This window comes from Ambystoma mexicanum, chromosome 3q (assembly GCF_040938575.1).
Source record: "Ambystoma mexicanum isolate Mex_15411 chromosome 3q, UKY_AmexF1_1, whole genome shotgun sequence".
NCBI lineage: Eukaryota > Metazoa > Chordata > Amphibia > Caudata > Ambystomatidae > Ambystoma > Ambystoma mexicanum.
This window is the reverse complement of record NC_090926.1, coordinates 763611668-763625629: the sequence shown is the minus strand read 5'-3', so window position 1 is coordinate 763625629 and position 13962 is coordinate 763611668. Positions and strand designations below refer to the sequence as shown.

At 45.4% G+C, this 13962-nt stretch overlaps 1 protein-coding gene across 3 annotated transcripts in view; it reads right to left on the bottom strand.

Annotated features, from left to right (window-relative positions):
- Positions 1-13962, bottom strand: part of RECQL5 (RecQ like helicase 5) — a 1190108-nt gene that overhangs the window by 155268 nt on the left and 1020878 nt on the right. For all 3 annotated transcript variants that reach the window (XM_069654764.1, XM_069654765.1, XM_069654766.1), the window contains one exon: positions 13189-13264. In XM_069654764.1, coding sequence (XP_069510865.1) covers positions 13189-13264 — 76 coding nt within the window. The remainder of the gene's footprint in view (positions 1-13188; positions 13265-13962) is intronic.

Below are 13962 nucleotides of genomic sequence, written 5' to 3'. Positions count from 1 at the left end.
GTGGTAATGCCTTTCTTGAAGGCCTTCCAGTAACCACACTAGTACCCCCAAGTTGTTTTGTACCTGCTGCTGCATGACTCAAAGGAATTCACAAATTCAACCAAATCACCCGGACGCTCATCGAACTACACTGCCCACTGCTTCAAGCACGTATTGTTAGGAAAGATTTCTCTTTTAGAAACTTTCCCTCCGTATTTCTATGGACCCCCCCAATCTTGTGCCTTTGTTTTTTTAACCTTTCCTGACTTTTTACAGGAAAGTGAAGCCCTCAACCTCACTCCCCTGCCCTTTTGCTAATTTTGCTATGAGGAAACTGATCAGTCCTTGAGACCATCAGTACTCGGGGAAACCATGTTTCCCTTTTGACATTTGCACTTTTGCAACTTTTTAACGTTGCACACAGCATCTTACAATGCAATGCAATGGATATAATTTTGTATCACCCCAGCTTTTACACTTGGGATTTTTGGTTACTTTTATATGTACCTAAAGACCTAAAGACAAGCTGGTGGCAGCAATGATATTTTTACAATTGTTTGTGTTACTTCTAGCCTGCCTATTCGCATTTACAGGTTATAGCTACTAAAACGTGGCTAGTGCTCTAAAAAGGCCACAAGACTTTTTCTTGCTCTCTGGCCAACCTTCCTACCCTGCCAGATCAGGAAATGCCACATAAGGTCAAGCACTTGCCCGGGAAAGCTGCTGCTTTCACGGGCTAGGAATGTCTTTGTGTGTGCATGGCTCAGAAGTGGGTGGGACTGTCTGGTGCCACTCCACATCCGTGGTGCCAGTGATCCTCTAAGTGTGGGGGATGAGGGAAACCAAAAGTTGTCCCTGACTGGCTAACAAGTGGCGGTTATTTGAATGGTGCAGATCCTTACCATTGGTGGTCTTGGACTTGCTTCCAGGCTGGATAAGAAAGGGACTCCTGAAGCCCTTTCTTCAGATCAGCATTGGTGCCAAGACTGTGCAGAAGGGCAGCTGATTGAAGATCTGAAGAAGAGGGCCAGCATCCTTTCCTGCATTTGGCCCTATAAAGCCCTGTTGGACTACCTGATCTGTGAAGGCCCTGTGCGGTGCTTCAACCCCTGAACTGGTGTGACCAAAAAGTCTCAACATCTTCTGGAGGATCTAGCCGTTGTTATGCTCACCTGGCTCCTACAGGGGCGTCGATCGGAACTGGACAGCTGCGGTTTCCACCCACGTCACACGTAGTGCAGAGATAACAGACTGGACTGGCCCACCTAATCTCGTCTGCTTGACCTAATCTCGTCTGCTTGACCCGAAGAAGTATTCTCCTGAAAGTGGAGAAAGGGAATTAGCCACCCGTGGATTTCAGTGATAACCCCCATCCAATGTTCTCCCCTCTAATCACCTCCGATGTCTTTTTATATTCTCACCTTAGGTTTTTAAAGGATGAGCTCTCCATCCTGCGTAGAATGCAGGGGCGCGTAGATAACCAGTTACTTCACGAAGTCCGAAGGAATTGGAGAGTTCCAGAACAATATTGACTCTGAGGTTCCTGGCGAGGAGCCATAAGTATATAGTTCGTAAGAGTTGAAAATGTCTGACTTTCACTCTTGTAGGATTCCTTGCAGCTTAACCCTAGAGAAGATTGCCTCATGAAGCTGGTAAAGTTCAGGTAAGAGTCTGTATTATCCAACACTGTCCGGTAAATGACACTGTATGTAATCTGTTCTCCCTTATTACAGGTGCAGAGTGAGAAATTATGGCGTTTTGAGGAATAATACCTCTGGCGGTAAAATCAGGAAAGTCTATTATGGTGAAAGAGATTCCCTTGGTTTGTTCTTTTGGCTCACCTGGTTGTCCTTTTGTTCCCCTTAGGTGCCGGAGTTGGGCGAAGTTGAATGAGGCTGCGCCGGCCCGTGGAGATGAAGAATGCCTCCGGCGGTAAAATCAGGGAAGTCTATTGTGGTGACTAATTTTGCCTTATTATTCTCTCGGCTCACCTTGCTGTTCTTTATTCCCCCTAGGTGCCGGAGTTTGGCGAAGAAAGGATGAAGACAGAGGTGGATCGTGGAGGTGCTGCGAAGACTGGTGAGTATAGCGCAGCGCTGCAGCAGGTGATGTGACGCGCATCAAATAACGTCTTTCTTCCTATTCGAAGGCGCGATGGATCCAAAATCCGGTGAGGAAATAAGTATTGTTCTTGTTCTAACCTTTTTCCTTCTTTCTCCCTTTTTTCTAGGAGCTCCAGACTCGAGGCGGGCATTGCAGAAGACTGGATGCTGGCTTGCAGGCATGGCGAGCGTTACGCTGCAGGATGCAGAATAACGCGAAGCGGGAGCTGCTCTTCGGGCATGGTTTAAATAGCCTTCAAAGTAGTCCCAGGTAAGAAGTTCCCAAGACCACACCCGAGTAAGAAAATAGTCCCTGAAATAAAGTAGTCCCCCTTCAGACTTGACATTGGCTTGAATGCTGAGCAGCAGGGTCTGCATGAGGTAAGTGAAAGCAAATGAGCCTGGCGCCTATGGCAAGCAAACAATTGGTCTGCTTGCCTTATCCTAGCAAGTCTGCTAATATAAAAACTCAAGACACGCCTTGGATCCAGCCTGTGTAATCTCTCTTCCTCTTTCCCTGGATGGGGAGGAGGATAGAACGAAGGTAAGGGTATTTTCTGAGTAATGTGGAATTCAGAGACCACCTTTGGGAGAGAATTAGGCTTCACTTGTAAAACAACCTTGTCTTTATGAAAGATTGTATGAGGAGGTTTGCAAGATAGAGCTGGGAATTCGCTCACTCTTCTGGCGGAAGTTAGAGCCACTAGAAAAACTGTTTAAAGAGTGAGAAATCTTAATGAACAGGAATGAAGTGGTTCAAAAGGAGTACCTATCAGAAATTTTAAGACTAGATTTAGGTCCCACAATGGAACTTGAAAAGGCTTTGGGGGATAAACATTAGTTAATCCTTTCAGAAATTGAATTACCAGGGGTATTTTGAAATATTAAGGCTCCTCAGCAGTACGCTTAAAGATTGACAGCGCTGCGAGGTAGCCCTTGATCGTACCAATTTGAAGACCTGAATTTGCTAAGTAAAGCAAGAAGGATAACACCATTGGTGTATTGCATGAAAAGGATTCAATATTCTTTTCTCTACACCAGCTACAAAATTTGTTCCAATGGCAGCGGTATAAAGTCTTTGTTGCTGGCCTACTAGCTGAAAGCGACACTTCCATGACTTCATCCGAGAGATCCCAATCCTTGTATCTCAACCTTTCAGAAACCAAGCGTGAAGGTTGAGGGTTCTGATGTCTGGATGGAGAACCTGACCTCCCTTCTGCGAGAGAAGATCCTCTCTTTGCGGAAGACGAATCGGCAGACAGATGGACATGTCTAGAAGGTCCAGGTGCCACTTTCTCCTGGCCCAATCCGGGGCAATTAGGATCATGGCTTTACGGAATCTTCTTAACCTCCTGATCATTTGAGGAATGACAGGGACTGGAGGAAACGCGTACAGAAGTGGGAACTCCCAGTCCACTACGAACGCGTGTCCTAGAGCTCCTCTCGGGGTCAATTCCCTTGAACAAAACTGATCGCACTTCCTGTTGATGCTGGTGGTGAACAGATCCACTTGAGGGATTCCCCAAAGGGTTAAGATCTCTTGAAGGACTTCCTGAGCTAGCTCCCACTCGTGGGAGACTGTGCTCTGCCTGCTCAGAGCATCCGTCGTCAAGTTTTTCTCTCTGGCTAGGTGAACTGCTGATAGAGAGATTCCTTCTTGAATTGCCCAAAACCAGAGCTGCATTGACTCTCTGCACAGTGGCAGTGACCCTACGCCTCCTCTTTTGTTGAGGTAGTGCATGGCCACTGTGTTGTCCATAATTATCAGGACATTATTTCCCTGTACTGACGGCAGAAAAGCTTTCAGCGCTAGTCTGATTGCTCTCAGCTCCAACAGGTTGATGTGTAGTCTGGACTCCGATGGAGACCAGCGACCGCTGATGGTCAAGTCGTTGGCATGGGCTCCCCACCCCGTGAGGCATCCGTGAATACTGTTATCTCCGGCCATGGTTGCCAAATTTGTTCTCCTTTCAGGATGTTCTCCCGACAGGCCCACCACTGAAGGTCTCGAGCTACTCTGTCCGGGACTTGAAGGAGATCTGACATTCTTCCTGAGAATTGTGACCACTGGGTTCTTAGTGCCCACTGGAGGGATCTCATTCTCAGACGAGCCTCTGGCACTAGGAAGATGCAGGATGCCATGAGGCCTAGCAACCTCAAAAAGTTGAAGGCTGGTAGATGTGTGGCATTTTGAAACTTGATGACCATCCGTAGAATATCTTGAGCCCTCACCTCTGGTGGCGAGGCTTTTCCCAGGGAAGTGTCCAGGACTGCTCCAATGAACTGGAGTCTCTATGATGGTATCATCTGTGACTTCTTTAAGTTGAGGGAGAAGACCAGCTTGTGAAGGAAGTGATAGACAATCTAGCTGGATCTGAGCTTGTTCCGGAGATACTGCTCTGATCAACCAATCGTCCATGTAGGGGTAGATGTGGATCCCTTCCCTCCTTAGACTTGCAGCCACTACCGACATTAGCTTGGTAAAGACCCTCGGGTGGAGGTCAGCCCAAATGGCAAAACTCAAAATTGATAGTGAGAGTTGCCAATTGCGAACCTCAGGTATTTCCTGTGTTTGAGATGGATTGGCACATGGAAATAAGCATCTTAAAGGTCTAGAGATACCAACCAGTCCAGAAGCTGGAGGGCTTGAATGATCTGAAAAAGGGTTACCATCTTGAACTTGTCTTTCCTGAGGAGTTTGTTCAATTCCCACAAGTCCAAGATGGGTCTCAGTCCTCCGTCCTTCTTTGCTACTAGGAAGTAGGGGGAATACCAAACCTTGTTCCTCTCTGCTACGGGTACCGGTTCTATGGCACCCTTCTCTAGCAGGTCTAAAATCTCCTGCATGAGGAGCGGGTCTGGAAGCTTCAAAGAGTTGTTCACCAGTGGATGACTCTGAGGGATGTGTAGGAAGGGCAGGCAGTAACCTTGGGCAACTGTCTCCAATGCCCAAGCATCTGACATAATAGCCTGCCATTCTGTCAGATGTTGAGTTAACCTGCCCCCCTAATGGTATCTTGTGAGGGGAGACCTCAGAAGGGTTTAGAAGCGGCTGATGCAGATGCTGAGGGTAAAGTGGCACCTGCTGCTGTGGCTTTTGTACCTTTGACCGGTCCACCACGGGTGAATCGTTTCTGGCCTCTTTGAGCTGGCTGTCCTCTGCCTTTTCCGAATGCGGAGTAAAAGCGAAAGGACCTACCCCTCCAGGAAGCTCCTGAGGGGCGATTTGGAGTCTGCCGGATTGCAGCCCCAAGGGATTTCGCTGCTGCCTTGGATGTTTGTAATCTCTCCAGGCTGTCATCAGCCTTCTTTCCAAATAAAGAAATGCAGTCAAAGGGTATGTTCAGAAGTCTGGCTTGTACATCTGGAGCAAAACCAGACCTCCGCAACCACACAAATCTGCTGATTGTGGTACTTGCCGCCATGGCCCTGCTGATGCTGTCAGCAGAATCAATGCCTGTTTGGAGGGACTCTCACATTGCATCCTTTCCATCCCTGATGATGTTTAAGAATGCATCCTTTTCTTCTCCTTCTGGGAGACAGTCAGCCGCAGATGACGCACACTCCCAAAGTGTGTGGCTGAATCTTGCTAGCGTGCAAGTGGAGTTAATCGACTTAAGTGCCATGCTACATGCTGAAAATGCTTTTTTTCATCCCTGTCCTGTGGAATAGTAGGGTATGCGACTTATTGTTAGATGAAGTCGCTGCTTGTACTACTAAACTCTCTGGAGTTGGATGCTTGCTCAGATATTCAGGATCGGAAGCCGATACTCTGTATTTAGCAGAAAGTATTTCTTAATTAACTGCAGGGATAACTTCAGGAGTTTCCCAATTCGCAGATATTGTTCTTTGCAGAGACGTATGAAAAGGAACAACAGGATCCTCCTGTGGACCTTTATCTAAAATATCAGTAAGGTCATCCTGCTGAAAAGAAGGTGTAGGTGTTGGCCACCCCATGAATTCGATTATTCTGGCCATCAGAATCCAATAAGGAGTCTCAGCATTCTCTCCAGGGTCTGGTTTAGCAAACTCTACTTCTAGAGAAGTATCTAAACCACTTGCCGCATGTAGGGACTCTTGAAGGTCATTTAACCTGTTGTCCTCGGAGATTAATTCCACTGGCATGGGTATTGTAGTTCTTTGCAAACCAAAGGGTCTCTCATTGTCGGAACCCTCCCCTTCCTCATATATAGAGGACAAGGCTCTAAAGTAGTCAGACCTAGGATATGGTTTAAAACCCATTTCTAGGGCAGAAGGAGCCAAATTGTTGTCACTGCCTGAGAAAGCATCAAGATTGTCAACGTGGACGTCGTAGGCTTCGACAATCCTGAAAAAGGTGTTTGAAAAGACCTTGATGCACTCGAGAGGATCAGAATCCTACTCAGCGTCGTCGAGATTGTCGGAGGCATCCTCAATGTCATGGTCGAAGCCTTCGACACCACTACTGCCAGTGACGTAGTGACAGTTGTAGGTTTGTCCTTTATAGGGGTCGACAGCGAAGTCGAAGACGGCGTTGATGAAACCGATTTATGCGTCAAAGGGCCCTTCGACAAAGGTGTTGATGATGCAGATTTGTGAGTCGAAGGAATCTTTGACAATGGCGTCGATGACGCAGTCTTATTGCTTTTACTCAAGGGTTTATGACGCTCTCGAATACTTTCTCTCGCCGGTTCAACGACTGGCAGTCTTTCGGGTCTTTCACCCAGGGTATCACCTTTAGAGATGTCTCCGAGGGGGTTGAGGCTGCTTTCTCAAAGACTAAGCATTTTTTTTACGGAATTCCTCCCACTTAGCCGGATAGCAGTGTTTCGTGGGACAAGTGACCCTTTCTGGTGAAGTAGAGGAAGAAGAAGAGGGAGATCTACGACGCCTCTTCTTAGAGTGTTTTGATCTCGAAGACTGGTGGGAACCGCTTCGAGACCTTGAACGTGAATGTTTCTTTTGTCGACGAGGAGACCAATGTCTCGACTCAGCCGAAGAAACTTTCAAAGGAGTAGAAGTTTTAAAGTCCTTACCTCTTTCTAACTTCCCCTTACACTCCTTCAAGGCTTTCGCCGTCATGGACATACAGTCCTCGCATTCCGAACAGTGATGCTCCGATCCCAGGCACCACAAATAGATCCTGTGAGGATCCGTTAATGACATTTTCTTCCCACAGTCCCCACATTTTTTGAAACCGGACCGTGGAGTCGATGGTTTGGATGAAGAAGCCATCGTGTAATGGTAATAATCTTCGAAGAATAAGAAGGTTTTTCTGAAGAAAGGAACCGAGCGTTACGTTTCCGAGGCCCACGAAGCGCGGGAAAATGGAACTGAGCGACGGACGCTGCGCGAGTCTATTTATACTCATGATGACGTCAGCGCCGATACAGAGGCTGTCGAGGGACACCGACTCGAAGGACGTCGACACGCAGCGCCCTCTACTGAAAACATTTTCCGAGGCCAGCAAGCTGGAATGGATAACATCAAAGATAAGGAATACGTCGGAGGACACAATCCCTTCGAAGTGAAGACATATGTAGACTTCAACTCTGCTGGTGCAAGGACAGAACAAAGACCTGATCTGTCTACACCCACAGACTGTGAAACCTCCTCCCAGTCCATTCGAGACTCGTCCCTTCACCTCTACATTTCAAGAAGGCGCTCAGGTTCAGCCTACTCAAGGAATGGCTCCTCTCCCAAAACTAGGTCCATACACACTCCCCACTTAACCCGAGACTGGGCCATCTGCTCCTCCCCCAACCCTCCCATTTCATCCACCGGTTGTTTGTAAATCCGTTTTGCAACATTGCCCACTCTCCCCCTCTCTTGTTAGCTTCTAGCTCCCTCACTGTGTAGTTCCTCTTCAGACTTGTAGAGCACTCAGTTGTTTGCCTAAATTAGGTCTGTGCTCAATAAATACCCTAATAATTATACCTCCTCACGATTGCACAATCGCAATTATGCCTAATCTATGTAATTTTGAGAACAATTGACTGGTTTTGATAGGACCTATCATCTTTCTGTAGGTGACATAAACCTGCGTCACCTCAATGAATCAAAACCAAGTACACTAGGTCGAACAGTTGCAATGTTGTCCCCTCTCTATTAATGTTCTCATGCCTCCGAGAGGTAATTCAAATACCTTCCATGATGATTATGCACAACTGCAACACGTCTCCTAGATGTTCTTATTGCCATTTGGAAAAAGTCCCATTTGCTTTTCTATAATTTACCCCAGGCAATAAGTCAATAATATTTGCAAATCAGACCCTCGGGGTACAAGTCCCCTTTGGCCTCTATCAGTTGCTCAGTGTTCAGTCCATCACAGACCTATACATGACTAACAGTCACCCAACTGGATAGAGCTCTGTGTCTGCAAACTGGACAGTGCCATCAGCCTAGGAAACCACAGAGTCTCGTACCTCCCACTCTCCGAGGCTGACTGATGACGTTCTGCAGGGTTGCTTGCTCCAATCAGGGTTTTCCACAAGGTTCCAACACCTTTGTCCGGTGATGTGGTTGTCAGCTAGATCAACGCAGGGCGGGCCCACCACACTCAACCACGCCAAGAGACAACCAGGATCTCCATTTGCCCACCAGTGTATACCAAATTATTATAAATAAATGCAGTTTGCTACTGTAAAGTGTATCATTCCAGGAACAATTGCTGATGAGCAGTGAGGGACTGGTGTTCTCAAGCCACCATCTAGGCCATGGTCCCAATCCCTATAATTGTATTTAACAAAAACAAGATGCATTGTTCAAACTCAAACAGGAGATTTCAGGATTATGACGTGCATGTATATTTAGCACAGATATGTCCTAAAAACAACTCAACTGGCTGCCTGAATTTGCCTCTTTACATGTAAAGGCAAGCAGTGTCCCTATGAGATTTGTGTTGTGCAAATATACCTAACAAGATGATGATACAAGGTGGCACATCTGTGGGTGAACTGAATGCCTGCCGTGCAACTCCTGTATCTCCCCACCAAATATACAGGCCATCCATAAGTAATGTGCTGAGGGTTCAAATAATACCATGGCCAACACGTTTTAGGGGCCCTAGCTGTAAAATGAACAGATACAAGCAGAAAATGAAGGATTACCCCACTGGCTACTAAGCAGTAAATCGCTCAGTTTCAGCGTAGGGGAATAGCACCCTCTACTTCCTCTGGAGTTGATCTACTATTCTGTAAATTCCAACTGACCTGCACTTCTGAAAGTCCACTCCAGTCGAAGCAGAATCAATCCCACACCAACTTGCAAATTCAATTAAGCTTCTGGAGTCCCACCTTGCTTCCAGCCAGACACTAGGAAACCTAGCAACATTGTCTTCGCAGAATAGGGAACATATATTGAATTAAAAAATGTTGACTTCCATACCACGTCATCTGCTCCTGGGCAAGACTATAGCACTGTTTTCCAGATCACTTTAACTGCCATCTAAGAGCTAAAACGGGCAATACCAATGGCTAACTATTGCGGTAATTGACAAACATTTCTCATTCCTTGCTGCTATTACTCATTTTAAAATGGACTACTCTGTCCCACTGATTCATATTGGATAAAAAAGGCACTTATGATATACAAATGTACCAGTCAAAAGTAACTTTCCATTGGCTCTCAGTTACTGAACACCGAAACATTCCTATACTCAATTAATTCCTCTGTATGGAGAATGTGAATTACCAGAGATTTTGTATTTCCAAATAACCTTTACAAAGGCCTATGTAGAAGATAACTCTATATGAATTGTCTATGTCACTCTCACTATTCAACGTTCTAGCCATTGACTTATTTTATGGTTGAAAAAAAGGTAATGCTACATTATGGAAAGCTATAGCTTTAATTTTCAGAACTGCCTGATTAATACTACTGGAAATAGTAAATAGGTAGCATTAGATATGTATTATAAAATCAACCAAAGGCTAAAGAACATTTAAAGGTGAGAGTGATATAGACAGTTAATTTAACATTATCCTCTACATTCGGGTGCCTCTTACAGGAGATATTTGCATTAAATTCCCTGTGCTATTTTAACAAATGTATAATCACGATAACCCTTATGTTCCAGGGCAGACAGTGACCGTAATGGTCTGCCTGTCTGAGTCTAGTGAAGTGGGGGTTATCACAAGTAGAACTCTGGGGTCTATCACATATGCCCAATTCCCCTATGAAACCTAAAAAGAAATAGTAAAATATTAGCAACAGTTACTATTTCCATGGTCATGATGGGCAAGCACAAGGGAATGCAGGCAGCCCCTCTTGAACAGGATCTGGTCACTGGGGAAGGTAGGGGTGCACATGAAGGGCAGGGGGAGAGCTCCAGGGATGGACTGCAAACGGGATACCAAAGGGGTTGGGGGGCAATGGCAGGAATCAGAAGAAAAATGGCAGAACCTGTGAGAGAGGAATACATGGCCATGGGAATGTGAGAGGTTACAGTAAGATTCTGAGCGTGTTCTGCTCCATCTAATCGGCTAGATACCCTGTTCGAATTTGCTCCTGGTTATAGCCAAGGGGAGCCTGGTTAGCTTGAAAGCAACAGCTACAAGGAGCTACATTGGACTCCGGTGGCAAGTAGTGCCATAAAAAACCTACCTATGTGATATTAAATGTGTATGTTTGGGAATGTACATGAAAAGAGAATAAAGAACTCACCCAAGGAAAATTAAGAGCACATTGGATAATATAAAATGGACATAAATTTAGAGTTTGCATCTTGCGCAGTTAGATTTACGTACTAGACCTGGTTTCCCACAGGTAGCTTCTACCTAACTGGCTATGTCTGATACCCAGGAGCTGCTTTTTGCTCCTGATAAACAAATCTCAATTTCGGTCACTACAGGTGCTCATCCCAGATTGGATTTCTGTAACTACTGAGGTTGCAAAGTGGAAAAACACTTCAAATATGGAAGCAACTTGAAGCTTTACTCTAACTGGAACAGTAACAAAGGCATATACATACACCTCTGTGCATGCACCTGCCCAAAGATGCCTTATGGGCAGCAACCTGGGCATATATTCCTGACAATTTGAGCATATGCCTCCAAGATGTTTGCTGTACCTGCTTATCTTGGTTCCCAGAGCACAATGGTAGGATGATGGATTATTGTGGGAAGTAACAAAGATGCCAATGCATTATTGGGAGGGGACAGTTTTAACAACAGGTTAGTGCGCAACTTCAAACCCAGGGCTGTCCCTTAGTAGGCAAAAGGAAAAGCCCTTCCAGCCCCTGATAGGAGGGTGGAGAGGGCAGTCCCACCACTCTGAAGTCTGGAAAGAAAATGGCCTAGGTCAGCAGATCTGACCTCGTTAAAGATTTAAAAAAAAACATGACATATACAACTCCCTTCAAAATCAGGTGTGTGTGGTTAAGCAAAATGTCCATTTCATTGATGTGTAAATGGACGACTGCATTGCTCGACATTCCTTTTCCCTGAATAAATCTATCTTACAAATAAAGATTTACTTTTCATAAAATGACCAACTTTGGTGAGGGGCTGCCATACTTTGAGTGTAAACCTTTAATAATATGTACCTAAAAGAGTAAAGGGAGGAATCAGATTGCATAGCACTCCCTTTTATCTGGTTGTTGCCCAAGCCCATGAGCACAGGAATCTGGGGAGTCCCCATCATGTAGAAACAAAGACATCTACAAGGTCCCTAATACGCAGCAGTGGTTGAGCCGGCATCAAAACTCTGGCAGGGATGCAGGCTACATAGCTGAGCATGCAAGTCATGGATGCTGGGTAGGCAATAGTGAAAACCTTTGCTATGGAGTGCAATGGCAGTTACATTTAGATGGTAATAGGGTGCCCACAGTTGGAGGGGGTGCGCCAAGTGATGAAGAGGAGCATCTGGAAAAATATTTCCTCGAGAACAGAAACATTTTGGTAAGTAGGGCAGATGGAAATGCAGGAAGGCATATCACTTACTTTGGTTCCAGGTAAGTCCTCATGGATGGGGGATAATAGGAAGGTGACAGAAGACCTAGGTCAAACACATTGGAAAACAATATTCACCAATGTGTACCAGGGGACTGACCCCACTCACCGCATATCTTCCTCAGTTTAGAATAAAAAAGGCCCGTTGGATTTGTGAAACCTTGGTGGTTCCAGAGAAAGGTAAGCTACACAAATTATGATCCACTCCCATGGAGGACTGGCTCACCCACAAACAAATCCCTTTACAGTAGTATATGAGCGAGAAAAAAAAAAAAAAGAGGACAAATCCTTTTGGGGAGAAACACTGGGAGGGGGTACAACATGGTCCGCTGCACATACACATTCTTTTAACAGTTTTTCAGGATATCTCAGTTAGGGAGAGTAAGGAGACACATGTTTCATCCTCTTTTACTGCACGCTTTCTGCCATTTGGAAAGGGAAAACCAGGAATGGTCCATGGACTTTAGAGATTGGGCTTCCTCCCCTCCTCCAACTCATAAGAGCCATACATCCTAGCTGTGATTGAGTGTTTGAGCCCTAAGATGATGCACGGAGAGTCCTAGAATTCATTAATTGGAAGGCTTTTATGTAATTCTAAACATACTTGCCACCTCAGCTCCCTCTTTGCTCTGGAACGTCAAAAGCTACAGACTTGTATCTGAAAATTGCTAAGGTACAGAAATATTACAAGTAGGTTGTGGGATAGTGTTACCCAATTGACTACTCTCAGGGAACCCAGAACATTTTGATACTCTAAGATGTTCGGGAGTATACAAAAAATCAATACAGGCCAGGCCTTCACTCCCTGTGTAAGATTGGGACAGTGAAACATAAGGACGTTCACAGGCTATTGTAACTCGCCACACAGTGTTGCTTTGTGCAAACACTGAGCCCTCTACATGCAAGAATCGTTTTTCTCAGAATCGTATAGAAACCTAGTAACAAAACACACCCTTATCAAACGGAAGAACCAAGAATGAGGAGACAGTCCCATTTTAAACTCAAAGCGATTCCCACATGTAATTAGAGCTTGATATGACAGGAGGAGAGGTGGTAGTCTAGGGGCCGAGTGCAGACAGATGAATATCAGTGCCCAGGCCAGGATGAACATGTAATCTCACATCCCCTTGTCTGCTTGAATGAGATGGGGCTTTAGAAAGGATAACTAGATAGCTCACCTCTACCGATCCGGGTCTCTTTCCCCGTAGACCTTCATCCTGGCCATTCAGTTCGCTGTCCACCCCAGCCTTGATCCTGGGAAAGAATATTTTCTGTCACTGTGGGGATGGCACTTGAAAATGGGTAAAGATGCATAGTACAGGGTCTGTGATTAAAACACAGTTATGGGAGAATGGAAAGACTGAGCATACAGAGCATGGACACCCACCATGGTAACATTATGTGAGACTAGAGTGACACTAAGAACAGAAAATAAGCAATAAGGATACAGAGCAAGGCGACCACAGGTCAGTGTTTGTAACTGAGGATTGACAAAAAAAGAGCAAGGCTACCATATGAAAGGGTGACTGCAGCAAGAGTATCACTTATGGAAACATGAATGTTGCAAAGTATGGATACCATAGTGCATTATCTTCATCTGTAGAGTGGATCGACACTGGTGGCAAATGAAAGCATTGAAGAAACATAGTAAAAGATTTCTAAGTACATGATTTGTAACTGCAAAGTACAAAGCAATACCTCTATAGCGCAGGGTTTGCTACAGCTGTCTGGCACTGAGAACATAGATTAATGATGGCATATTGAAAGGGTTTGTGAATGCAGGCCACAAAACCATAATACATGATTTGTGACTCCAGAAAGCATTACACTGATGGCAGCATGGAAGCACAGAGTATACAGAGTATAGTACAGGGTGTGGGACCGAATGCAACACCGATTGACACACTAAGGATAAAGTGCAAGGATACCATAGTATAATGGTCATGAAGGCA